Here is a 25,787-nt window from a genome sequence, read left to right on the forward strand (position 1 = left end):
TGAGGTCAGGAGTTCGAGACCAGCCTGGCCAACATGGCAAAACACCATCTCTACTAAAAATACAAAAATTAGCAGGGCGTGGTGGCAGGTGCCTGTAATCCCAGCTATTCAGGAGGCTGAGGCTGGAGAATTGCTTGAACCTGGGTGGCGGAGGTTTCAGTGAGCCGAGATTGCACCACTTCACTCCAGCCTGGGTGAAAGAGTGAGACTCCATCTCAAAAAAAAAAAAAAAAAAAAGTAAATTACTCTGGGGTGGAGGGTTGGGCTAATCATATCTGAAACTGTTAACCATCAACACCAGAGAGATCACTTAAGACACTTGAGGAGGTAGGCCAATGCCTGAGGAAATGACAGATCCCTTAGGGGGCAAAGTGGATACAGATGAAGGAGGTGGACAAGTACAGAACCAGACCTGCCTCACCTAGCTGTACACCTCTAAATAATCCTGGTGGGTCACAGGTTGTTGACCCCATCCCAATTATTTTATCTTCCATTTGCAGCTCTTAGCAGGTCACCATGTGCTTCCCCTCTGTAATTGATTTGAACTTAACTCTGTAGGGGTAAATGAATTTTATTAAACCATTTTTTCTTTTATAATAATATCTAACATACCCATTTTGCAGAAAAAATACAGGGCCCAGAGAGGTGAACTGATATTTCCTAAATCTCAAGGCTAATTAGAATCCAGGTTTCTTGATGCCTACCTCTACATTTCATTTACTATTCTTCATAGACTCTTTAGAGATCTGCTTAGTTCAAATGCAAATAATGAGGATATAGCCACAGAGAAAATATTTTTAGAAAGTTTACCTATACATAAGTATAAATAGGTTTTCTGCACATCACTGGTATTTTGAAACATTGATCTAAAGAAGGGTCAAAAAAAAAAAAAGCTCAGTGAGTACATTTTTGTTAATGCCCCATTTGCCTGTCAATCTTTAGCCTCTGTCATCTGGAACACAGCTTTAAACTTGCATGTTAAGCAGAAAAACCTTGGAATAGTAATGAAATAATTACCATAAAGACCATTCACTAATGTTAAAAGATTTCAGGAACCACTCTCAGGGTCTACCCCAAAATGTATTGATTTATTTTTGTGCTCTACATAGGAATAATATTTTAACCAGTTTAGCAATATAGTTCCCTAATCCATAGCAATGAAATGATTTAAAGTTATGGATTACTGTTACCATCACTAGTCATTCAACAAATAAATTTTAAGTGCCTACTATGTCCCATGCATAATACTAAATGCTGGAGAAACCAAGATGAATATGTAAAGAGGCAAACATATACTTACAGTGATAAGTACATTAGTGCCACACTAAAGGAAGGTATAAATCCCTGTCTAATCACAGAATGGGCTATGCACAATTCTACTTGTGAAAATAAGACAAGGCTTCCTGAAGATGTGACATTGAGTGAGTCTTGGGGATTGGGTTGTTATGAAGGAATCTGGTTCCTTTGGGGAACAGTTTTATGTGGCTAGAGATGTGAGTAGGCAGAGAGGCAGGGCCTGGATCTTGGAGACTTCTTATGGTAAAGGGTTTAAACGGTGTTTCATAGGCATTGAAGAGCCATGGAAGGTTTTAAAGTGGAAAACGAGGCTGGGTTAAGTCTTAAATTCTGGAAGTTCCATTTGGATGTAGTTGTAATGTGGCCAAAATGAGGACCAGACACTAGGATACCAGGTAGGAAGCAGCTGCAATAATTCAGTAGAGAAATGGTAAGTGCCTAAACTGTAGGAGTAACCTTAGTAATGGAGAAGACGAAACCGAATCAAAAGACTGTAAAAGAGCAGACTTGGATAGACACTTGTGATCTGATAAAGGTAGGGAGAAGAAAGGGAGACAAGACTCCAGAATGAATCCCAGATTTTTGTCTGGCCATCTGGGTGAATACATGTTGCTGAAATGAGCAACACAGAGTTGGGGCAGGCTTAGGGAGATGAGAGTTTAATTTTCCACATGTAGAATCTTAGGTGGACTGGGACATTTTGAAAATATCTATTAGGGAGCTGGATCTGCCAGGGGACAGGTTCAGGCTGTGACAATCATCTTCAGTAGCAGTAAGTGGCTTTGGCTAACAGCAGGCAGCAGAATAGACACAAGTCTTGGAGAGCACAAAATTCTGGAGACAGTTGGAGGGCAAACTGCCCTAGGCGCAGTTCAAGAGCTCCTGAAGTATCTCCTGTCTGACAGCTCAGGGCAACATGGCAATAGTTTCCTAGTTCCAGCTCTCCTGCCTCCTGCAACTCCATTTCCCAGATTAGCCATGGCAACATTTTAAAGTGTAAATCATGTTATATTACTCCTTGCTTACAAGCCATGAGTGGCTTCTCAGACTCAAATTCAAACTATTTGAGACCAATAAAGCTCTACCTGTGATCTGCCCTTGCCTACCTCTCTGGCTAGATTTATCGCATGACCCCTGGAGTTAGCGCCGTAATCCAGACACTCTGTCCCTCCCTCAGGGCCTTTGTACCTGCTGTTCCCTATGTCTGGAATGCTCTTTTCTAGGTCTTGCTGGCTGGCTTCCTCTTTATTCAATTACCTCTGCTGAAATGTTACTTCCTCAGAGAACTTCCTTGATCAATCTAATGTATGTCTCCCACCCTAACATTTCATATTATCAATTTCATTACTCCTTGTTGTCAACTTTATAACACTGACCATTATCTGAATGTGTCTTATTTATTTACTATCTACTGTATTGGAAATGGTGATATGCAAAGGTAAATTTTCATTTATTGCTTTTTTTTTTTTTTTTTTTGATACAGGAATTTGCTGTCACCCAGGTTGGAGTACAGTTGCACCACCCTAGCTCACTGGAGCCTCCTGGGCTCAAGTGATCCTTCTGCCTCTTTCTGCCTCTTCCTCCCAAAGTGCTGAGATTACAGGCCTAAGTCACTGTGCTTGGCCCATTTATTGTTTCTTAAGGGCAAGTGAACAAGTGGGGTGGAACCATATAGCTGAAGGCCTTGAATTCCCATTGAGGGTTTTTATTTAATTTGCTAGTTTCTGAGGAGCCACAAATGTTTTAAGTACAGCAATGATCTTGTCCAATTTTTAAAAATATTTATTTAATGTTCTAAAATGTAACCACTTCATTGGCTGGAGTGGTTGAACTCATTGAAACTCTGTTCATGTTAACTGGTTTACTTACATATAAAATTGTTAAATAAATGAGTGGAATATCAAGAATATAAAAGTCTAGATATAATATCTGAATTTAATTTGATGGCTTTAACTAGTTTTACAGAATTGTACAGTTGGTTTCCAATCTATTTTATTAACCTCCCCTTCTTTTCAGTGTAGAAGCATAGAAAACCAGGTTATGTAATTTTAAAATTAGGACCAAACTGTACGAAGGCCAAATTTTCTATATAGTTAGCAGCAACGCAGTTCTACTTGTTACTTTCAGTGAAACTATTGGTGCACCCAACCGTGGTGGTACCAGACTTTGGCTAATGGCAGTGCCCTAGGGATGGGTGATATTGAACTCTTTCAATAAGGTTGAAAATAGGAGGTCTTTGGACCCTTCAATTTAATTCCATTAAACCCTACAGAGTAACTGCCGTGTGCCAAACATCACATTCATCTCTAGGGACAAAAAAACAAAAAACAAAAAACAAAAAATGCTGGGAAGGGGAAGGTACACTTCTTCCTTTTAAGGAGGATGCAATCTAATAATTTACCTCTATGTAGTACAGTTAATTGCATAATTCTGCACAACGACTGACAAAGATTATTTTTCCAAAATCACTCCAATTGGCCTTATAACCATTTGCCAGCTTTTGGAATGTTTGTTTTTTCCCTTCCTCTTCTTCCCTTTTCCAGGGATAAATAAAACCAACATTATTTCTTTTTTCTTTTCTAGTAAGATGAGTCATTCATATTTAAAAAAACACAATATTTCCCAAATAATTTTCAATGCAAGGTATGTATAAATATAAAGTTTATTTAGCATAGTGTTTAGAAAAATAAGTTCACATCATTTCAGAAAACAAATAAAACACTTAATTGTCCAGGCATAAACCCCCATTACAGTACGACATACATACTTTAGATCTCTTTGGTTGGGTAATTAAGCACAGAAATGTTCTGGGACATGCTCTGTGTGCCATCACCTAACAGTGCAGTAAAGACTCTGTTACCCCACCCCATGATATACATTCTGTATAGAGTTTCTCTTTGTGTAAGGCACAGTAAAACCATATTGAGTACATAATTGGTTGCCTCTAAACATACAGTACATGCAACAAAAGAATATTTTTGAGAACTCTGAAAGCCAAAAGAGTCACATGCTATACAATTTTGATTAATAAAATGTATGGTGGTAAATTAACATAAAATGTATCAATTAGATACAAAGTAACTGCTAGGCTCTATTATCTAAGTTTTACAAAGAGTTTAAAATATCTTTTGTGAAATGTAATTATTTCCCCATAGTTTTCCTGAATTATTTTTATTATGAGATGATCTGTCAAAACATTTTAAAGAATGAAGAACTTGTGGCTATGTACTAAAGCACACTTGTCTAGCATGTAGCAGGGCAGGCTGCCACACATGCCCAATAATCCAACTTTTAACATGCAAGATACAAGGGCATACACAGAGAGATTTAAGGTCAGTGTGCAATTTAACTATGGATTTTTACCTATGGCTATAACATCTACCTGCCTTTCGTAACACAAGAAAGGCACTGAAACGTGTACAATTTAAAAAGTCTTTTCATTACTATAAATATACATGAGATATAAAGCAGTACAACACAGGTGCTCTTGCTTGACTGAGGAACAAATGCACCTTCTCTTTAAACAATAGACTGTCCTTTACTAGATTTAACTAAGAGCTAAATGCCAAATTCTGGCTGATAGAGTGCATAGATAGGCTTACACTAAAAATCCCACAGCCAGCAGCATGGGTTGGGTTTTGCAGGGAGTCATTTACCCCTATTTTGATCTTCAGGGATCATTAGAGGGTCATTTGCAGCATTTTCAAGCATTGGTTTATGTAAGAGGGAAATTCTGCCACATGACTCCAAGGGTTCTGAGTCTGGCCCTTGGTATGGCAAAAGACATTTGCAATTCTGTGCAAGGAGATCATGGGGTTTATCTTACTCCATTCACATATACATGGGCTGCATACCAACTGGCCCTTATTCAACTGAAAGAATAGAAAAGAACAATAAGTTCTTTATACTGTGCATTGATTCTTACCTGGTATATTGTGTAGCTACCTGAAGTAATTGTAGGGTTATAATTACATCATGGTGGGAATATGAATGGGTTTCCTAGGTAAGTCTTAAGTTTTGTGCTATCTTTTCTTTTTCATAAGGGAGAAAAGAGGAAGAACGCTGAAAAGAGAGGCTTATTATATTTTCGGAAAAACATATAAAACATTTCCAGTTATATATATATAGCATATATAACTAAAAACCTCCCCATCTCTCTTATTGGATGGGTATTTGAAAATAACAAACTCTTGATATCTGCAGCAATCAAGTGGAAAACATCATTTTTATGTAAACTACACTGCAGAGCCACATAATTAATCTCAGTAACAGGATCAGCACACACCCAAAGAAAAAACAAGCTCTATAAGTAGTAGTAGAGTGGAAAAGAACTCTCAAACACCTGACTTTGTAAAACAAAACAAAAAACATGTAGCTTCAGCAGTTTAGGAACATTCACCAATTCTATAAAAAATGATGTAGTTCTTTATCAAAATGATGGGAGAAGAATTCTTCCTAGGGTTCTTGATATATGCCTGTAAGTTCCATTTATGATAACAAAAGTTAAATCCTCTATGTCCCTTATTCAACACGCTTGATTGATTGACATGTAGAGAACTAGAGTGGGCCCTTTGTTCTGGTCATAAAAAAAAAAAAAGCAAGATGTGGCCAGGCACGGTGGCTCATGCCTGTAATCCCAGCACTTTAGGAGGCCGAGGCGGGCGGATCACGAGGTCAGGAGATCAAGACCATCCTGGCTAACACGGTGAAACCCCGTCTCTACTAAAAATACAAAAATTTAGCCGGGCATGGTGGCGGGTGCCTGTAGTCCCAGCTACCCGGGAGGCTGAGGCAGGAGAATGGCGTGAACCCAGGAGGCAGAGCTTGCAGTGAGCCAAGATCGCGCCACTGCACTCCAGCCTGGGCAACAGAGCGAGACTCCGTCTCAAAAAAAAAAAAAAAAAGCAAGATGTGCTAACATCTAACACCTTTATGTTCAACAACTTGAAGTTATCTCTGAAGAAATTATTTTCTCACTTTTTTTGCTTTTCAGAGACTAGAGAGCAACTTTACTCACTACATAAATTTATTTGCATTGTTACATCTTGTGTTCAGAGTCTTGATAAAACTATAGCCACGGCTTACAACATTATTAAACAAGCTTCTTACAGAAACCCAAAATATTTACTTTTAAAGAAGACATGATAATATAGTGCAAACAACAGTCATGTGTCAGAGTATAACAACTGATTCAAAACCTTTAGAACTAAGTTTCAACAGGACAGAATTTTGCTCAATAGAATTTACATATTTTCTTTCCTTTAAAATGGTTTTCATAGCCTGTATAATCAATTTTACATGGTATTTATAACTTATTTTCCTTGTAATGAAAAGTATCAACAATAATTAGTTGTTTATCCATTTGTGTGATAAATGTCATATATATTATTTAGTGAAACTTAAGTTCTTCAGATTTAAAGCAATTTTGTGGTGAAATTAACCCTGTTAGATAGTAGAAAAGAACCGTCAGTGCTTCTGTTGACACTTCTGTACCTTACTACCAATAAAAAGGCCACGAGGTAAAAAGGCACATAGAATTCTATAAAAAACATATTTAAATGAATCAGAGTTGCTAAATAAAGAACAAGGATGTGAAAAAAAAGTACCAAAATTCCAATATTGGGAGTTAGATTTCCTGTTTCAGTGTTATTAATATTGACCTTAATAGATTCCTGGTAAAAATCATTATTTTTAAAATCCTACAAAAAGTAAAACTTTGTTGGAAACGACTATGTTCACTTCCTGTTCAAACAATAAAAATAAATTAAACAGTAAGAAAACATATTTTTCAGTTCATAGCGCCTGAAGAGAAACATATACAGTATAAATAAAATTCACTGTAATTACTCAAATCCTGCTTATAGAACTGATATATTTACATTTATACTGAAGTTTCAGAGTTTTTAGTGGAGTTCCGCACTTTCTCAGCCACACTGAGCTATTAGAAATCACATTTGGAAATGTGTTGAGACTTAACCCAAGACTTTCTCAAAAAATGCTGAAAAAGAGGTGTGTGTGCATATATATATGCATGCTACTTAACTTTAAAAATACGTACCATTTATGTTTCTTAACCTTTTCAATGCCCATGGAGTAAAAGTAAACAAAAACAATTGTATTATTTCTAATGGTCTGCAGCTATCTTTAATTTTCTATGTTAGGTGTATACATTTTTTAATTTAAAAAACTATCAAGTTCCATTTTGACCTTAGAATTATAGAGTCAACTAAATGATTCACTTTGACTTGATACATTTCACCTTGTCCTTTGTCTCCATCTATTTAAAAGAGAAATTTATAAGTGAACAAAAAGGCTGCAATAATGCAGTTCTACTCCTGTATACTTAACTGTGATCTTCATGCAGATCAATCTAAAGTCTCTTGTATGCATATACTTGCAAAACTAGAGTGTTTTCCTTTAAATGGGAAAATGTTTTGTGTCCTTGGGGCTTCATGAAAAGATTTGCTGCTGATGCCAAAAAGAGGTGAGGAGGAAATAAAGTTCATAAGTCTTGCATATCTTCATCCAGCTGGACAGTCTGGAGCTTGGCAAGCTCTTTTTTGTCTGTTTCCAGGTCTTCACAGACAGTATCAACCATGCCATCTAAGACATACTTGGATTTAGAGTCCAGCATCATTAAGCTACTTGTTGCTTTGCTCTCAGAATTTGATAAGAAATTCTCTTTCATGTTAGCTACCGATTGCAGAACCAAACGATGTTCTTGGACAAAATCCTGATGTACTGCTGGGGAGGGGTGAACTACCTGATCTTCAGCTGTAGGAACTATTTCCCCAAGGGCAGCCTGAGTCATAGGGACTGACAATAGGTCTTGACCAGTAATAAGGGAGCAGTTCTGAAGAGTTGCATAGTTAGTGTTGCTGACAGATGTCACAGTAGATTTGCTTGCCACCGGTGCAGACATTGGTTGGCTATCGGCAATGTCGCGGTTTAGCTCAGTGGGATTTAGTAGTGTAGAGGGACTGAGAGAAAAATTCTGAGTTGGAGATACATTAACTAATGAGGAGGCCAGTGGATGCAGGCCACTCCCCGAGATGTTTTCAGAAGATAGGTTTGCATTTACTTGTGCATTCTGATTGACAGGCATCAACTGAGAAAATACCAGGCTCCTTTCCAAGCCTTCCTGTTTCACAGATCCTATAGTCTGGCCTGTATTAGGAACCGTGTATACCACTGCACTGGGAGCAAGAGAGCTCAAGAAAACCTTTCCTTGCTGGACTGTGGTAGACTCACTTGTAAATGTGCTTCCATCTGAAGTGCTTGAGCTTACTGAGATATTACCTAAAAAAAAAAAAGTACTGATTATCACTGATGGAAGTGATAGGGAAAGAAAAAAAGTTACACACACGTTTTTTTCTCAGGTACAGTATCTATAAAGAAGCAACACTTCCATATAATCATTTAGCCCAATTCTGGTTCAGAATTACCTTGGGCACTTAAAACTACAGATTCCCAGGCTCTACTCCTTGAAAGTGTAACTTAGTACATCTTAGAACATCTGTTTTTACCTCTCCAAGTAAATATATATATAGATATATTTTGTATGGAGACATCTTTTATGTTTAACCCCAACAACAACACAGCCAAAAAAACTACTTGCGTTCCTGAGTCGCAGGTGTGCCTGCGTTCCCCATCTTTCATCAGCTTCTTAGAAAACACAGTGACTTCCAAACGTTTACTTTTTGTGTCTCATGACCTCCAACGGTCTTGAGGATAGAACATGTCAAAGGTTCTGTTGCTTATTATTTCTTTTTTTTTTTTCTCAGATGGAGTCTCACTCTGTCACCAGGCTGGAGTGCAGTGGAGCGATCTCGGCTCATTGCAACCTCTGCCTCCTGGGTTCAAGTGATTCTCCTGCCTCAGCCTCCCAAGTAGCTGTGACTATAGGCATGCGCCACCACATCCAGCTAATTTTTGTATTTTTAGTAGAGACAGGGTTTCACCATGTTGGCCAGGATAGTCTCAATCTCTTGACCTTGTGATCCACCCACCTCGGCCTCCCAAATTGCTGGGATTACAGGCATGAGCCACAGCACCCGGCCCTTTCTTTAAAAAAAAAAAAAATTAGACTCAGGGGGCATGTGTGCATGTTTGTTACATGGGTATATTGAGTAATGGTGGGGACTGGGCTTCTAGAGTACCCACCTTCCCCAGTAATTCTAATGACCAAGGGGGATTGAGAACTACTAGTTAGAAGCCAAATGTGAAAAAAAAAAAATCTTTTCCAAGTTCTGATTCAGTCAAGTTTCTGTTTCTTCACTAGTAACTTGACATCTCTCAATTAGTTGATAGTTATTGCTAGCTCCGCCAGTTAGAATTGGAAAACACAAATGCACCGTCATTCAGGACTGACTGCTCAGTAACTGACATAAAATATAAATAAATGGCAATGCAGAACTTACCACATAAAATGAGTTACCCTGGGGCTTAAAACTTAACCATATAAACCTGTATAGACAAGTTGCAAACTTTCACCAAACTAGCCATAAAGTAATGTCAAGTCAACAAAACGTTCAAAAGCTTTTTTTGCCTTTTGTTGTGCCAGTTCTGAATTTTCAGTGTTGTAGTAATAGGAACAATTAATGGTAATATGAAATGTGCTTTTTAAAATACAGATTAACATAAAGGATCAGAGCTAATGCTTCTCTAAAAGGTTTGTATCTTTTGAGACTCTTACTATAATGGTCTATAGAGACCAGAAGTAGAAAAAAAAAATGTTAAGTAGAAAGCTGAGATGTTCAAATCAGATCACTTAGACAATGTACACGAATTAGATAGACCCCCCCACTACCACCAAATAACACTCTTTTGTTCCTGATTCCTTACATAGGCATGAGATGATGGCAATTAGATAATCTAGGACCTCAAATATGGTCACTGAAGGTGGATTTGGGGGGACTTTTGTGATAAGTGGGCTGTTTATCCTTATCTTGAATTAGATGTTCAGTCAACTCTTTTTTTTTTTAGACAGTCTTGCTCTGTTGCCCAGGCTAGAGTGCAGTGGCACGATTTCCGCTCACTGCAACCTCCACCTCCCAGGTGATTCTCCTGCCTCAACCTCTGAGTAGCTGGGATTACAGATGCACGTCACCATGCCTGTCTAATTTTTGTATTTTTAGTAGAGATGGGGTTTCACCATGTTGGCCAGGCTGTTCTCGAACTCCTGAGCTCAAGTGATCTGCCAGCCTCGGTCTCCCAAAGTGCTGAGATTATGTGAACGTGGCTCACTGCAGCCTTGATCTCCTGGGCCCAAGCAATCCCTCCCACTTCAGCCTCCCAAGTAGCTGGGACTACAGGTACGCACTACTATGCCCAGCTAATTAAAAAAAAATTTTTTTTTTGAGACAGAGTCTCGCTCTGTCACCCAGGCTGGAGTGCGGTGGTGCAATCTTGGCTCACTGCAAACTCTGCTTCCTGGGTTCAAGCAATTCTCCTGACTCAGCCTCCTGGGTAGCTGGGATTACAGGCACGCACCACCACGCCGGGCTAATTTTTGTATTTTTAGTAGAGACAGGGTTTCACCATGTTGGTCAGGCTGGTCTCAAACTCTTGACCTCGTGATCCACCCGCCTCGGCCTCCCAAAGTGCTGGGATTACAGGCATGAGCCACCGCACCTGGCCAATTTTTTAAAATTTTTTGTAGAGATGAGGTCTCACTATGTTGCCCAGGCTGGTCTGGAATTCCTGGGCTCAAGTGATCCTCCTGCCTCAGCCTCCCAAAGTGTTAGAATTACAGGCGTGACACCACATCTGGCCTCAGTAAACTACTTTTTTGAGAGAGCAGCCCAATGTTAAAGGTAATTAATTCACCTAAAACATTTTCCTTCCTGAAGTATTAGAATATTGTGATTATATTATCACCTCTATTGATAAATAAGTGCCACAGGGCTGTTTATGTCTTCCAAATAGTTTTAATGCAAAGGAATGTCTTCAAGTAAAAAGAAAACACTCCATGTGAACCCTTTTAAAACATTTAACTAGAAAGTTTAATCACAGAAATACCGGTGTTAAGAAAAACATTTCTAGGTATGTTTCAGTTATTCTCTTACATTTCTGTTTCAGACCACACATATGAAAAAACTGCTTTTATTTGAAAACACTGCCTTCAACTTAAGTATGCTTTAAAATTCTTATTTTTATTTTTATTTATTTATTTATTTTTGAGATGAGGGGTTTTGCTCTTGTTGCCCAGGCTGGAGTGCAATGGCGTGATCTCGGCTCACTGCAACCTCCACCTCCCGGGTTCAAGCGATTCTCCTGCCTCAGCCTCCTGAGTAGCTGGGATTACAGGCATGTGCCACCATGCCAGGCTAATTTTTGTTTTTTTAGTAGAGACGGGGTTTCAATATATTAGGCTGGTCTGGAACTCCTGACCTCAGGTGATCCACCCGCCTTAGCCTCCTAAAGTGCTGGGATTAACAGGCGTAAGCCACTGTGCCCGGCCTCTTTAAAATTCTTGTAGGCAGCTGATTTGTGGCAAAAAAACATCTCAAATAGATGTTTAGTTTATTGTGTGTATGTTTATGAAATTGTTTGCCAATGTATGCATGAACAAAATGATTAGTTATCTTTTTATAGAGCCATAAATAGCATAATACATGCAACATTTTCCCCAACTGCTACTGAATATAAATACTTCTGAATTTGTAGAAATTATAACATATATAAAAGAGAATTTGATCTAAAATTTGATTTTTGAGCATAACTACAACTGAAGTAAAAATTGAACAACAATTTTAAGATAAAAAAATCCAACTGAAAAACCATATAGATACAAAGCATTACTTTGTAATGATAAGAAAAAAATCAGGCCAGGCGCTGTGGCTCATGCCTGTAATCCCAGCACTTTGGGAGGCTGAGGTGAGCAGATCACAGGAGTTCAAGATCAGCCTGGCCAACATAGCAAAACCCTGTCTCTGTTAAACACACGAAGATTAGCCGGGCATGGTGATGCACACCTGTAGTCCCAGCTACTACGGAGGCTGAGGCAGGATAATCACTTGAACACGGGAGGTGGAGGCTGCAGTGAGCCGAGATCGTGCCAGTGTACTCCAGCCTGGGTGACAAAATGAGTCTCCGCCTAATAATAATAATAATAATAATAATGATGATGATAATCTTAGTTGCTCAGACTGTAAAGTGAGTAAAAGATGTAGATATTCTACTTTTCCACATAAATCCCAACTATAGAAAGATAAGTCTATCTTGTCAAGACATTTTAAAGAATGGCTCAGTATCTGTTTGTGAGAAAAAACTGAATCCCCAGAATGTTTTATTGAGAACTGCAATACCTAACTACCATAGAGATATTGCTTACTGGATTAAACTTAACTATCTGGTTAAACTTAGACTGTCTGTTCAACTCACCCAGACAGTCTAAGATTTGATCTTACTTATTTTAACTGAAAATGCTATTCTTATTCCTATTAAATGTCCCATTTAAAAACTTAGCTATTAGTTCATAATAATTTTCTACGGCAGTGCTCTTCTAGATTACACGATTAAAAGTATTTCTACTTTTCTCCTCCCCCAACATACATAACTCATTCTTTCTGCTCAAATTTGTTGCCTTTAAAATGTGACCTGTTTGGAAATTTTCCAAATGAGAGAAAAGGGGTTAGATCCACATTAAATTATTATCAAACTAAGCACTTTGGCTTTCCCTGTGGTTTTCATATTTTTGCCCTATGTTAGATAGTAACTTAACTCTTTCCATAACTTGGAACAATGATGAACTGAATAGTATGCTGCAGGACTGTCTTGTTTTAGTACCATTTTGCCTAAAGAAATGCAAATGTACAGAATGAAATTTAGAACAATTTTTCCATTAATTCCTTCAATAAGCTGACATAGACCATAGTTGTGGTAACAAGAGAGTTGTGCATAAATTGATTTTTTTTTTGGGGGGGTAAAACCATCTTATAGGAAGCAGACCTTTAAAGCCAACAATTACTACTTTGGTTTTGTAAAAATCTGGATTTTCAGATTTGTCTACAAGAAGGCAAACGTGCATTAAGATCTACCCTTCCTGAATTCAAGGGATTATGCAAACTCCACTGCCAAATTCTAACCATTTCTATTTCTTTAAAGAGAAAATGACATAGAGGATCCAGGCTTGCTTAAAGTCAGTGAAGAACTAATATATCAGCCTCAGTTTTCCTGAATTTCATTTAAGTGCTTTCTCTGGAAGATTGCTGTTAGTAAAGCCACAAACATATAAAATAAGGCTTACTATTATCTTCATAAATAAACCCACACATTTAGGGGGTGAGTATATATGCTGAGCGATAGAAATCCAATGGCATATTCCTCTGTTTTTCTTTTAGGTCTGTTAGTCTTCATTATAGGAGGAAACAGGATTCAAACATAATTGATCCGGTCTTTTTAGCTTGTTCTTCTAAAACATTTTTTGGTCAAATAAATAATGCTTAGGTAAAGTGTATGCATTCTTACCAACTGCTAGACTAATTTTGTGTTCTTAGCAATTTTATTAATTTTTAATATTAAAATGCCAAGCAGTGAGTTATTCTGTAAGCACTGATTGACTTATCATATTTCTGTAATTATAGAACTGGCAGGACTTGCTATGAACTGTATTTTTCCATTCAGTTGTTAGTAAAATAAAAGCCCATCCTCATGATGCAAGGGAATAAAGCAACCTGGATATTACATGGGTATTGTGAAAGAGGAGAATCACATCAAGGCTACTCTACAGCTTCGGCAGCTAATAAGGTACCTGAACAGAAACATCAATCTATAGCTATCACCAAATGCGTCACTTACAGCAGCTGATGAACACATTTGCTGGTGCATTAAGGTACCAAATGAGATGTTACCTTGTGAAGCTGCCACTGACACAGGGGGCAGCTGCAGGGGAGAGAATCCAATGCTCCCATTAAGGAACTGGCTGTTTGCTCCGGAATTGGGGATCTGGACAATGCCATACTGGTTAATTTGCACTGGTGTAGTAAAAGTCACTACAGACCCTCCATCTTGGGAAGCCACTGTTTGAATGCCTTCTCTTTTCACCTCAGTGCTGGGTATCAGGCCTGGGAATGAGACAGGGACACTGGGGCTGTAGGACGTGGTGGCTGCTGAGTTAGCAGAACTCTGGAGGACTTTGAATTCCTTCACGTCCTGGGAAGTAGACCCCAGTATGTCAGTCATGGATATACCATTGCTCACAATGTTTGATGACATTTTTGGTGGGTTCAATGCCACTGTCTGTGTATTTCCCACATTTAATCCATTAAGGATAACTCCACTGGGTCCCTGAATAAAAGAATTTCCATTAAGGAAGACAGGTGAAGTACTTGCAGGTACCAAGCTTCCATTCAACAGAACTCCAGAAGAGCTTAATGATATCTTAGCATTTCCAATTTGTTGCATATATACTGGCTCCATATGACTGGAAAGGCTGAGGTTGGTGATGCCATCAGATGAACTGGAGAGTGGGTGAGGAGATAAATCCTCATGTCCCTTGCTGGATTCATCTTCAGTGCTGGGGTTGCCATCTGACTCACTGTATGGAGGGGGAAATCAAAATGTTCAGAAGGTCAGGGGGATGACATTCTACACAGTGCCACTTGTTTGGAAAACCAGCTTCTAAATCCATTAAAGGCAGTATTTAAGGAAAGCACAGCAGGATGTCTGCTAGTCCAATTTAAACTAAGAGGCCTTTCAGCAGATTCCAACCAGCCAGAGAATCTGGGAAGATAAACTCTCAGATCCCAATCATTTAAAATAACAATAAATTCAGGGAAAGTCCAGACATCTGGAAGATGTAAATTCAACATTACAGGAGAAGAGTACATTTGATTTTACAGTGTAGAAGTGCTATTCCTTACTGTTACATATGCTGCTACTGACACCATAGAAAAAAACACCTTAAATGAGGTGGTCAGTCTTTCCTGTTTAGGAACTCCTTCCCCTCCCCTCAAACCAATTCAGATTAGTGTTATCTTGGAGGTAAATGAAGCTGCCAAAGGAGCAGGAGATGGGAAGTGCTCAGCTTTTCTTTTTTGGTCAGTTAGTTAACAAGAGATTTGTTTTCTCACCTGCTCCCAAACTTCTACTCCACCAGACTGACAACTCTCTCATTCAACAAAGTGGCTGTCCTTGTTGTAGGAAAAGGCACTTTCAACCCAAGAACAGTTATGTGCAGTCGCCTTTGAATCCAAAGGAAGCCAAAGGGGCCTATTTAACAAACACCATCCAGTGCCCTGGTGAGGTGGGAGGGAAAGGGTGTCACTCAGAGGCCTTCTAACTATTAGACCTCTTCCCCAACGTCCTTGGTCCCTCTGTTCCAGGCAGGACCCTGTTCCTCAGCTCTCTGACTTGGGAGAAATACCAAATCGGGGTTGGGGGGTGGGTAGTGATGGGGGTTTCCCATTTGGTCTGAGGCTGGGAGGGAGAGCAAACGAGAGCAGAACAGAGGCGTTTTGGAAGCGCGGCAGGACTTGGCCCAGCAGAGGATCCGACATCCCCGCAGTGCCCCGCGGTCGGTTCGCTTTCATGCCGAGGGGAGGGGATTACCCGGGCTTTGGGCTGCGGGGCCAGGAGCGCAGAAAGCGCTTTGATTTACAAGCTGAGGCTGAGCCGCCGTCGCCGTCTGCGAGGGTGACTCACCGGGGGTGCGGGTGGGAGGTAGATCCGGAGAGGGGCCTAAACCAGGCAACTGGGCCGGGGGGTGGGGTGTGTGGAGTTTATGGGGTGGGGCGGGGGGGACGAAGAAGCCAGCAGTGGAGCGTGGGGGAGTCCCAGGGAGCGTGCCCGGCTCGCGAGCGGAGGCGGCGGAGCAGCTGGCCTGCTCGCGGTGCCCCCTTGCCACCCTCTGCCCCGGCCCTGCGGATTCCTTTGGTTTCCGAGCGCGGGATCCGCGGCCTCTAGTGGGCGCGGGGCAGGTGGCTCGGCGTAACCAAAGCGCCTTCTCTGGACCTCTCCGCATATCTGCGGAAGGCGCACGCACATCCCGGTGCACGTTTTGTTTTGGTTACCGCGAGGGCCGGATAGGGCACCGAGCCTCCCTCCCAGCCTTGGGCGAGGAACGCCGGAGCCCGAGCCGTCGGACCCCCACAGGGGCCCAGAAGCGGCAAGGGCGGGCTGAGACCGGCTCTGGAATGCGCTGGGTGATCACCTTCACCTGGCGCAGGCGGGCTGGATCCCCGGCTCCCAGTTTGCTTCCCCGAGAAGAACCTTCGAGCTGCTTTTGGATTCTTTCTCTCCTATCCCCGCGGGGCTGGAGACACCAGGTCTTTAGGCGACCTTCTCCTTACTTTGTTTCGTCCAACAAAACACACAGACGCACACACCAAGTGTCTGACTCGGGAGGACGCACAAAAGAGGTGGAAAATCCGGTATTTTTTTACCAGAGGGGGAAAGCAGTCTGCCAGGCAAAAAGCTCAAACCCAGTGGGGTGGGAGCGCCCCCACTGCTTTGCTGCCGCCCGCCGTAAGCCGGCCTGTCCCCCACCCATAACTACCGTACCAGGAGGGAGCCAAGCAGCGTTCGGGGGCCGAGGGAGGAAGCAGCCCTTCAGCCCTGCTACCCCGGCTGCGCTGAAACCCGATCCTAAGGAGTTCAGAATCAGGTTTCAAAACATGACAGAGCCGAGCTGCACCAGCACCCCACGTTGCCGCGGCCGCTAAGGGAACCATAGGGGCAGAGTGAATGATTAACTCTGTCATATGAAACCGCGACGTTCCGAGACCCCTTCTGCGCCGCCAGCCCCACAACACTCTCTTCCCTTCACCAGAGCAGCCACCGCGACCTCCAGCGCAGGCCCGGGGGGCGGCTGAACCCTGGGGGTCCGGGAGCGTGCGCGCGCGCCAGGCCCGGTGTGACCTCGCGGAGGTGCAGACCCCGGCCGGCGCCGGCAGCCTCTGCGGGCCTCGGGCGGCAGGGAGAGCTACGGTGCCGGTGTCCACATTTGCTTCGTTAGCCCCTCCAGAAACGGGGAGAGGGTGGCAACTTCAAAGCCAGCGGGATGGGGGTGGGAAGCTGGGCAGCAGTGACCAGCCGAGGTGGGGGCGGGGACTGAGACCTAGGCGGGCGACCAGAAACTTCTGGGGGGAGAGGGGGAGGGTAAGGAGGGAGGTTCCCCCGCCCCCCGCCCCCCGCCTCCGCCGCCCCCCACCTCTGCCGGCCGGGGAGCGAGGTAGGGGGCGGGGAGAGGTGGGCAGCCGGACCAGGCTGGTGGGGAAGGTAAGCGCCATGTTTGCGAGCACTTGGAGGAAAAGAAAGCCGGGAAGGGGGTGGGGGAGAGGAAGGGGGAGGAGGAGGAAAGTTGGCGCTCACCTTTTGGACTGGGTCTCGGAGGGGTTCCTGTCGCGCTGCCGGCGGTTCTTGAACCAGTTGCTGACCTGGGTGAGGGAGAGGCCGGTGATCTTGGCCAGGTGCCGCTTCTCGGCGGGCGAAGGGTAGCGATTCTGCTTGTAGAGCTCCTTGAGCGCGTTGCGCGACTTCTCCTTGAAACAATACACCGTCTCCTCGCCGTCCCAGATGGTGCGGGGCAGGGGGAATTTCCTGCGCAGCCGGTACTTGTCTACGGCTCCCAGCGGCCGGCCGCGGGCTCGCTCGGCCTCGGTGTAGCGCGCCTTGTACCAGAGCTGCTGCAGCAGCGGGTGGTTGGCCGACTCGAAGCTGTGGCTCTCGAGGATGCTGTAGAGCTCGGGGTAGATGCCCTGGTGGAAGGCCACGAGCGCCCGCGCCTTCAGCAGGCTCTCGTTGCCACGTAGCAGGTCGCTCTGGGGCAGGGACCACAGGAACCGGGCCAGGCGGTCCAGGTTGCCCCCCTGCTGCAGTGCCTCGCACACGCAGGCGACGTGGTCGGGCGAGAAGGCCAGCGGGGTCTGCGCGGCGGCGGCGGCGGCGTGGTGGTGCCTGCCCAGAAGTTCCGAGTGGAGTTGTACCTGATCCGCCGCCGCTCCGGCCGCCGCCGCCGCCGCTGCCCCTTCCTCTCCGCTCACCCTGGCGGCAGCGGTCGCGGCGTCCCCCGGCTCCAGGGGAAAAGGGGCTGGAGCCGGGGGGCTCAGCCCTACCGCCGCGCCCCCCGCCACTTCTCGGTGCGCCTCCTGCCCTTCCGAGGCGCTTTCCATCCCATTCTCCTGCTTGATGTCCGCCGCACTTGCGATCTGCCCGGTGGGGGAGGAAGAGGACATTTTTTGTTGTTTATTTTCCTCCCTCCCTCACTCCCTCGCACTCTTTTCCTCTTTCTTTCCTCCTCTCTTACTCCTCCTCCTTCGTCTCCCTCCCTCCTCTCCCCCTCCGGAAAGCCCACTCCCTCCCTCCTGGTTTCGGCTGGATCTGGCCGATCAGGTTTCCCCCCGGCCACGCAGTCACCATTAAGATAGCTGCTAGAGCAAAGTAGTGTAAACGGATAGCTGCTTTCTGCCGTTCCCCCAACGTGACTCCTCCGGTTGCTGCATACTATATGGCAGTGGCGGCCGGGCCGGCCCGGCCGAGCCACCTCATTGGCTATTTCGCATTCAGAGGGAGGAGGAGACACAGTTTCTATCCCTGTCGATCACCCGCCTCGCACTCCACCCCTCGCCTTTCCCTCCCCTCCTGACCCCCAGGCACCTATACCTGAAGGAAAACACCGACATTCTTTCCAAGCCACGCTCCTGGGCGGGAAATTACCTAATGTGGCCTGAAAACTGGACAACTCTTTCAAACAGAGGCCCTACGATTCCAGAGGGAATATTAATTGTGTGGCCTTAAGGTCTGGATGGTTAAATTTTTAACAAAGAGACCACCCTCAGCATCTAGATGACAAAACTTCAGAGGACAATTCAGAAGCCCCCCAGTATCTCCCTGTTCCCCATTCTCCCTCTTTTTGGATGTCTTTATCAAAGATTTTGTATTCAAAAGGGTCAAAAATAAAATGACACTAGGAAATGTTCTAAGGGGCAAGCATTTACAGTAAATTAAAATTCCAAAGGGGGAAAAATGCTTGAAAACCTTATAATTAGCAGCATAAATAGCCCACTGAGAAGACAAAAACAAGAAGCCTTCAAAAAATGTACTTAACCTTAAGCCACGTGGAGGGCTGGCAACCCAACTGAGTTGAACATGGTATAATTAAACATGTAGAATATTAAACCATAAGTTTATCCTGGATGAGTCGTGTGGAAGAGATCTAAGCTTTAAATATTGGAAATTTAAGTTTTCTACATGAACTTTTTAATGTAAGTATGTGAGTATTTCTTTTTTAAAGATGATAGGCTAGAAACACTGAATGTGCGGGTGTCATCCAGATCAGTGCAGGATCAGAAGCCCTTTTCCACAGCATAGACAGATTGCCCTCTGGTTTGATGCTGAAGTGGGGGTAGAGTCTTTTGTTGTTTGCAGTTGTGTCTCTTTCCTTTGTAATTTGCACAAGATCTTAATTCCAAAAGGGATAATCCATTTCTGCTTCTTTGATTACTGTAGGTCAGTTGGGTTTGCCTCCTGCTGCTGTTTCTCAAAATTCAACTTTTTTTCCCCCGAGGTGGAGTCTCGCTCTGTCGCCCAGGCTGGAGTGCAGTGGCGCGATCTCGGCTCACTGCAAGCTCCGCCTCCTGGGTTCACGCCATTCTCCTGCCTCAGCCTCACGAGTAGCTGGGACTGCAGGCGCCCGCCACCACGCCTGGCTAATTTTTTTTTTTTTTTTTTGTATTTTTTAGTAGAGACGGGGTTTCACCACGTTAGCCAGGATGGTCTCGATCTCCTGACCTCGTGATCCGTCCGCCTCGGCCTCTCAAAATTCAACATTTTAATGACATCATCCTAACCTTTACTTCAGGGTGGCCTTGTATTGTGTATGCTTCCCAGCTACTCATATCTGCCTACTTCAGCATATTACAAAGCAGCTGTCTAGGTCACCTGCCGTCATGATAAACTTGGTGAGATTTTCTTATTTTTGTAGACAGGCTTTATTTTATTGCTGGTCAATCAAGATGTCATTTGATGTAGGATTTAACTTGTTTTTGCATTACCCTAATGTGTTGACATCGCTGGTAGATTTAAAATTTATAACAACAGAAAAGGCCATATTATTTATTTGTTTATTTATTTATTTATTTATTTATTTATTTTTTTGAGATGGAGTCTCACTCTGTTGCCCAGGCTGGAGTGCAGTGGCGTGATCTTGGCTCACTGCAACCTCTGCCTCCCGGGTTCAAGCGATTCTCCTGCCTCAGCCTCCTGAGTATCTGGGACTACAGGCGCGTGCCACCATGCCCGACTAATTTTTTATATTTTTAGTAGAGATGGGGTTTCATCGTGTTAGCCAGGATGGTCTTGATCTCCTGACCTCGTGATCCGCCCGCCTCGATCTCCCAAAGTGCTGGGATTACAGGCGTGAGCCACCGCGCCCGGCCAAGACCATGTGTTTCTACTCCTCTGGAAACATCCAGTTAGGTACCAAGCTTCAGGACAATAACTGAGATTCAGAACTTCCTTGAATTTTTGTTTGCTTGTTTGTTTGTTTTTGTTTGAGACAGGGTCTCTCTCTGATGCCCAGGCTGAAGTGCAGTGGCATGATCTCAGCTCACTGCAACCTGCCCCTCCTGGTTTCAAGTGATTCTCCTGCATCAGCCTCCGGAGTAGCTGGGATTACAGGCAGCTGCCAACCACACCCAGCTAATTTTTGTATTTTTAGTAGAGATGGGGTTTCACCATGTTGGCCAGGCTGGTCTTAAATTCCTGACCTCAAGTGATCCGCCCACCTCAGTCTCCCAGAATGCTGGGATTAGAGGCATGAGACACCACACCTGGCCAAATTTTTTAAAAAATATATTTTTTATTTGGAATGCTTTTGATTTACAGAAAAGTTACCAAAATAGTAGAGTTTACACTTACCTTCCACCTAGTTCCCTTTAATTTTAACATCTTACATGATAATGCTATATTTATCTAAACAAATTAACATTGGCGCATTTCTATTAACTAACCTCTAGACTTTATTTGGATTTCACTAGTTTTTTTTTTTTTTTTTTCATTAATGTCTGTTTTCTGTCCTATGATCCAATCCAGGAGACCATGTTGCATTTAATTCCTTGAAATTTTAAAGCACATTTCTCAGAACAAAGTAGACAGGATATGGTGTGGTTTAGTGGAAAGGATGTGGATTTGAGGATCAGATAGCTAGACACAGGTTTAATCCTAGCTCTTCCATTTATTAGCTACTTGACTATAAAAAGTAGACTAAGTTGTTGTGAGGATTAAATGAGATAAGATGTGCCAGAAAGCACCTGGTGAGTAATTAATCCTTGGTAAATGTTTGTTATCTTCTTCCTGATATTGCAAAGTAGGAGACTTTTTAGTTGTATATACCTAATGAAAATTCCTTTGGCTATGTTTGGAGCCATCCCAAACCAGGTCACAGGAGTCTGCTTCAGAATTATTATCAATCAAATATAGTGCATTGACTTGGAAAACCACTTACTGGGCTTCTGCATGTCTTCTGTATATTTGCCTCTAGAGCATCAAGTTCAACAGATTATATAGAAGCAACAGTGGCTTTTTATGACATCTGTAGCCTGTAGCTAGCTACATTGCTATTCCATACCTCCAGTAGGACCAGCTGTGAAATCCACACCAAGATCCAGGTTCCTATAGCCAGTTGACACTCAGAGCTCATTCTGCCAGCAATTCAAAGTAGACTCAAACATGGTCAGTTACATTGGAATGGAATACTAGACCTGAAGGTGTGTAGAGTTTATCCCAGAGCACTGGTTTTGCCAAATGGGTTGTAAAATTGATGAATACTTGCTTCTACTTCCGATGTGTGCCATGCTGTGAACATTGAGTCTGTTGTATTCATATGCTGTCTAAAACTGTGTTGCTCATGGAATACTACACAGCTATAAAAAAGAACGAAATCATGTCCTTTGTAGTAACATGGTTGCTGCTGGAAGCTGTTGTCTTAAGTGAATTAATCCAAAACAGCAAACCAAATACTGCATGTTATTTATATGTGAGAGCTAGGCTGGGTGCAGTGGCTCATACCTGTAATCCCAGTGCTTTGGGAGGCCAATCTGGGAGGATAGCTTGAGGGTAGGAGTTTGTGAACAGCCTGGGCAACATAATGAGACCCTGTCTCCACAAAAAATAAAAAAAAAAAATAGCTGGGCATGGTGGTGAGTGTCTGTAGTTACAGCTACCTGGCAGGCTGAAGTGGAAGGATTGCTTGTGTCCAGGAGTTTGAGGCTGCTGCCTGGACGATAGGGGTGAAAAAAAAGTAGAAGCTAAACATTGGGTACATGTGGACATAAAAATGGGAACAACAGACACTGGGGACTCCAAAAGGGGTGGGAGGGTCGAAGGGGATCAAGGGTTGAAAAACTACCTATTGAGTACTATGTTCACTATTTGGTTGAAGGGTTCAATAGAAGCTTAAACCTCAACATCGTGCAATGTATCCATGTAACAAACCTACACATGTACCCCCTGAATCTAAAATAAAAATAAAAATCAATCTGTGTTGTGATTTGGGAAAACAGGATTGAGGCTGGGATTGTGTGAGAGTGAAGAGCAAAAAACCAAGCTGCTTGTTTCTGTGTCTTTTCCTTCCAGCTTGAAGATAGTGATGAGTGTAGGTAAAAATCTTTGGCCATTTTAGTATATTGAAGAAAATCAGGTGCAGCACAAAATTTTACACTTTGCTTGAATATATTTGATGGTTTTGCCATCAAGAATGGAGATTTCTTCTTTCATCAGTGAGTTTGGGCTGGGTGTGGTGGCTCACACCTGTAATCCCAGCACTTTGGGAGGCCCAGGTGGATGGATCGCTTGAGTCCAGGAGTTTGAGACCATCCTGGGTTAACATGGTGAAACCCCATCTCTACAAAAAATACAAAAATTAGCTGGGTGTGGTGACACTCACCTGTAGTCCTAGCTACCTGTGAGACTGAAGTGGGAGGATCACCTGAGCCAGGGCTGCAGTGAGCCATGATCATGCCACTGAGCTCTAGCCTGGATACAGAGTGAGACCCTGTCCCAGGGGGAAAAAAAGCATATGTACTGGTACTATTAGTGTATTAGAGAAATTAGGTTCTAAAGTTATCTCCCATCCATTATTATTTAGTGATGGTTGATGATATGTAGTGAATATTTCTGAAGGATCATTTATTTGCCAAACACTTACTGAGCCTTAAGTTCAAGGCACTGGGTTTGGTACCAAAGGATAGAAAGACGAATATATTGAGGTCTCTGTTCCTGAGGAGCTTAAAATTTTGTGGGGGAGATAAGACAATGATAAGTAACAATATGGGATATGGGATTGGTGAGGATAAAGAGTCTGATTTTGAGAGGAGGAGGGCAATTGGGAGTGAATTTTTAGCTGGGTCTTTAAGGACAATAATTTTGAGAGGATAAGGATAAAGGTTAATGAGAAGCAGAGGAAACAGAATGAGAAAAGCATGGAGCTGTGAAGGCGTGTGGTATATTTTTGAAATAGTAATCCAGTGTGTCTGGAGTGTGGGTTGTATGTAAATGTGGGTTATTAGCTTAAAAGGCATGTTGGAGACAAATTATGGACTTTGAATGAAATGCTGTTTGCTGTGGGATATACAGTGGTGATGTCTGTGTGTCATATCATGGCCACCATTGATGACCCAGGATGGGCACTTGCCGCAAAACACTCAGAATCTTTTGCTGGGGGTTTTCAAACTTGTACTGGAAGAATTAAGGAAGACTAGTAGAGGGAATCTTAGATATAATGCTTGGGAATTCTCAGTGACCAAGGTATCTGCATGTTTAGGACACTGATAAGCAGTAGGTGAGATGGAGAGTGACCTAGTGAGTCACATGGGCTACAGTGGAGAGAAGACATCCTGGCAGAGACTGAGTGCCAGATTCTAGTCATCTCCCAAGCATAGCAGCACTCTTACTTTTTTATGGTGATATGAATTTCCCCAGGATCCAGAGACTCCACTTGAACTGGCCTAGGGAAGAATTGTTCAAATTGGCAGTAAGGGAAAAGTAGCAGAGCCTCTTTGATGAAAATGTAAAATGTGAGCTTGGAGCTACTGGGAGCCATGTTTCTAAGGTTTTGGAGAAAGCTCCTTTGAAAACTAACCTGATGAGAAAGACAGAGGCAAGTGAAATGGGATAGCAGGTCTTCAAGTCCAGCCAGCTGCACTCCTGCTCTTCACATTGTTTGATATTGTGATCCAATAAATTCAACTTTTTGCCTAGGCCAGTTCAATTGGAGTTTCTGGTTCCTGAGGAAGTTCACAGCCAATAAAGGTGTCATGCCAACCCCTGTGCCAGGGGGCAAGCATTGTGATCAACAGACCTAGTAGAACCACATACATGTGGGGTGAGGGACTAAGGACTCTTTCCCAAAAGAAGTGGAGTAGAGATGCTGTCCTTAGTAAAGGGAGAAAACAGTAAGTATCCTCTTCCGATGAGGAAAGCCCAACCTGGGTCCATAGCCTTGGGGCTGGAAAAGAAGGTCTGCATTTGAGAAACACTGTCCCATTCCCATAAAATCTACTGTTAACTGAGGTAGGAATGCTAGAGGATGAGCAGACTTGGGAAGAGAAATAAGGGCCTCAATTTTTCCACTTTTGGGATTCAGCTGTCTTCAGAAATGTATAGACCGATGGAACAGAACAGAGGCCTCAGAAATAACACCACACATCTACAACCATCTGATCTTTGACAAACCTGACAAAAACAAGAAATTGGGAAAGGATTCCCTATTTAATAAATGCTACTGGGAAAACTGGCTAGCCATATGTAGAAAGCTGAAACTTGATCCTTTCCTTACACCTTATACAAAAATTAATTCAAGATGGATTAAAGACTTAAATGTTAGACCTAAAATTATAAAAACCCTAGAAGAAAACCTAGGCAATACCATTCAGGACATAGGCATGGGCAAGGACTTCATGACTAAAACACCAAAAGCAATGGCAACAAAAGCTAAAATAGACAAATGGGATCTAATGAAACTAAAGAGCTTCTGCACAGCAAAAGAAGCTACCATCAGAATGAACAGGCAACCTACAGAATGGGAGAAAATTTTTGGAATCTACCCATCTGACAAAGGGCTAGTATCCAAAATCTACAAAGAACTTAAACAAATTTGCAAGAAAAAAGTCAAACAACCCCATCAAAAAGTGGGCAAAGGATATGAACAGACACTTTTCCAAAGAAGAGACTTATGCAGCCAACAGACACATGAAACAATGCTCATCATCACTGGTCATCAGAGAAATGCAAATCAAAACCACAATGAGATACCACCTCACACCAGTTAGAATGGTGATCATTAAAAAGTCAGGAAACAACAGGTGCTGGAGAGGATATGGAGAAATAGGAACGCTTTTACACTGTTCGTGGGAGTGTAAATAGTTCAGCCATTGTGGAAGACAGTGTGGCGATTCCTCAAAGATCTAGAACTAGAAATACCATTTGACCCAGCCATCCCATGACTGGGCATATACCCAAAGAATTATAAATCATGCTACTATAAAGACACA

At 42.9% G+C, this 25,787-nt stretch overlaps 1 protein-coding gene across 4 annotated transcripts; it reads right to left on the bottom strand.

Moving 5' to 3' along the window:
- Positions 1–3,923: 3,923 nt before the first annotated feature.
- On the bottom strand, positions 3,924–18,750 carry SIX4 (SIX homeobox 4). Of its 4 annotated transcripts, XM_031001488.3 has the most exons (4): positions 18,655–18,750; positions 17,611–18,446; positions 14,151–14,836; positions 3,924–8,595 (listed from the first exon to the last, which is right to left on the bottom strand). In XM_031001488.3, the coding sequence occupies exons 1-4, from the start codon at positions 18,655–18,657 to the stop codon at positions 7,799–7,801; spliced, it is 2,322 nt and encodes a 773-aa protein (XP_030857348.1). In that variant the 5' UTR covers positions 18,658–18,750; the 3' UTR covers positions 3,924–7,798. The 4 variants fall into 4 exon arrangements, with proteins under 4 accessions (XP_030857348.1, XP_030857347.1, XP_063553946.1 ...); XM_031001487.3 differs by having other exon boundaries at positions 17,611–18,750; XM_063697876.1 differs by lacking the exons at positions 14,151–14,836; positions 18,655–18,750 and having other exon boundaries at positions 17,611–18,616.
- Positions 18,751–25,787: the final 7,037 nt, after the last annotated feature.

Source organism: Gorilla gorilla, chromosome 15 (assembly GCF_029281585.2).
Source record: "Gorilla gorilla gorilla isolate KB3781 chromosome 15, NHGRI_mGorGor1-v2.1_pri, whole genome shotgun sequence".
Classification (NCBI taxonomy): domain Eukaryota; kingdom Metazoa; phylum Chordata; class Mammalia; order Primates; family Hominidae; genus Gorilla; species Gorilla gorilla.

Bases quoted from the DNA above. Each gene is read 5' to 3' on its own strand.
- SIX4 (XM_031001487.3), bottom strand. From the start codon at position 18,473: ATGTCCTCTTCCTCCCCCACCGGGCAGATCGCAAGTGCGGCGGACATC. The intron at 14,837-17,610 runs GTGAGCGCCAAC...CCCTCCATACAG, and splicing joins TCCGAGACCCAGTCCAAAAG to TGAGTCAGATGGCAACCCCA. The intron at 8,596-14,150 runs GTAACATCTCAT...TTTTTTTTTTAG, and splicing joins GTCAGTGGCAGCTTCACAAG to GTAATATCTCAGTAAGCTCA.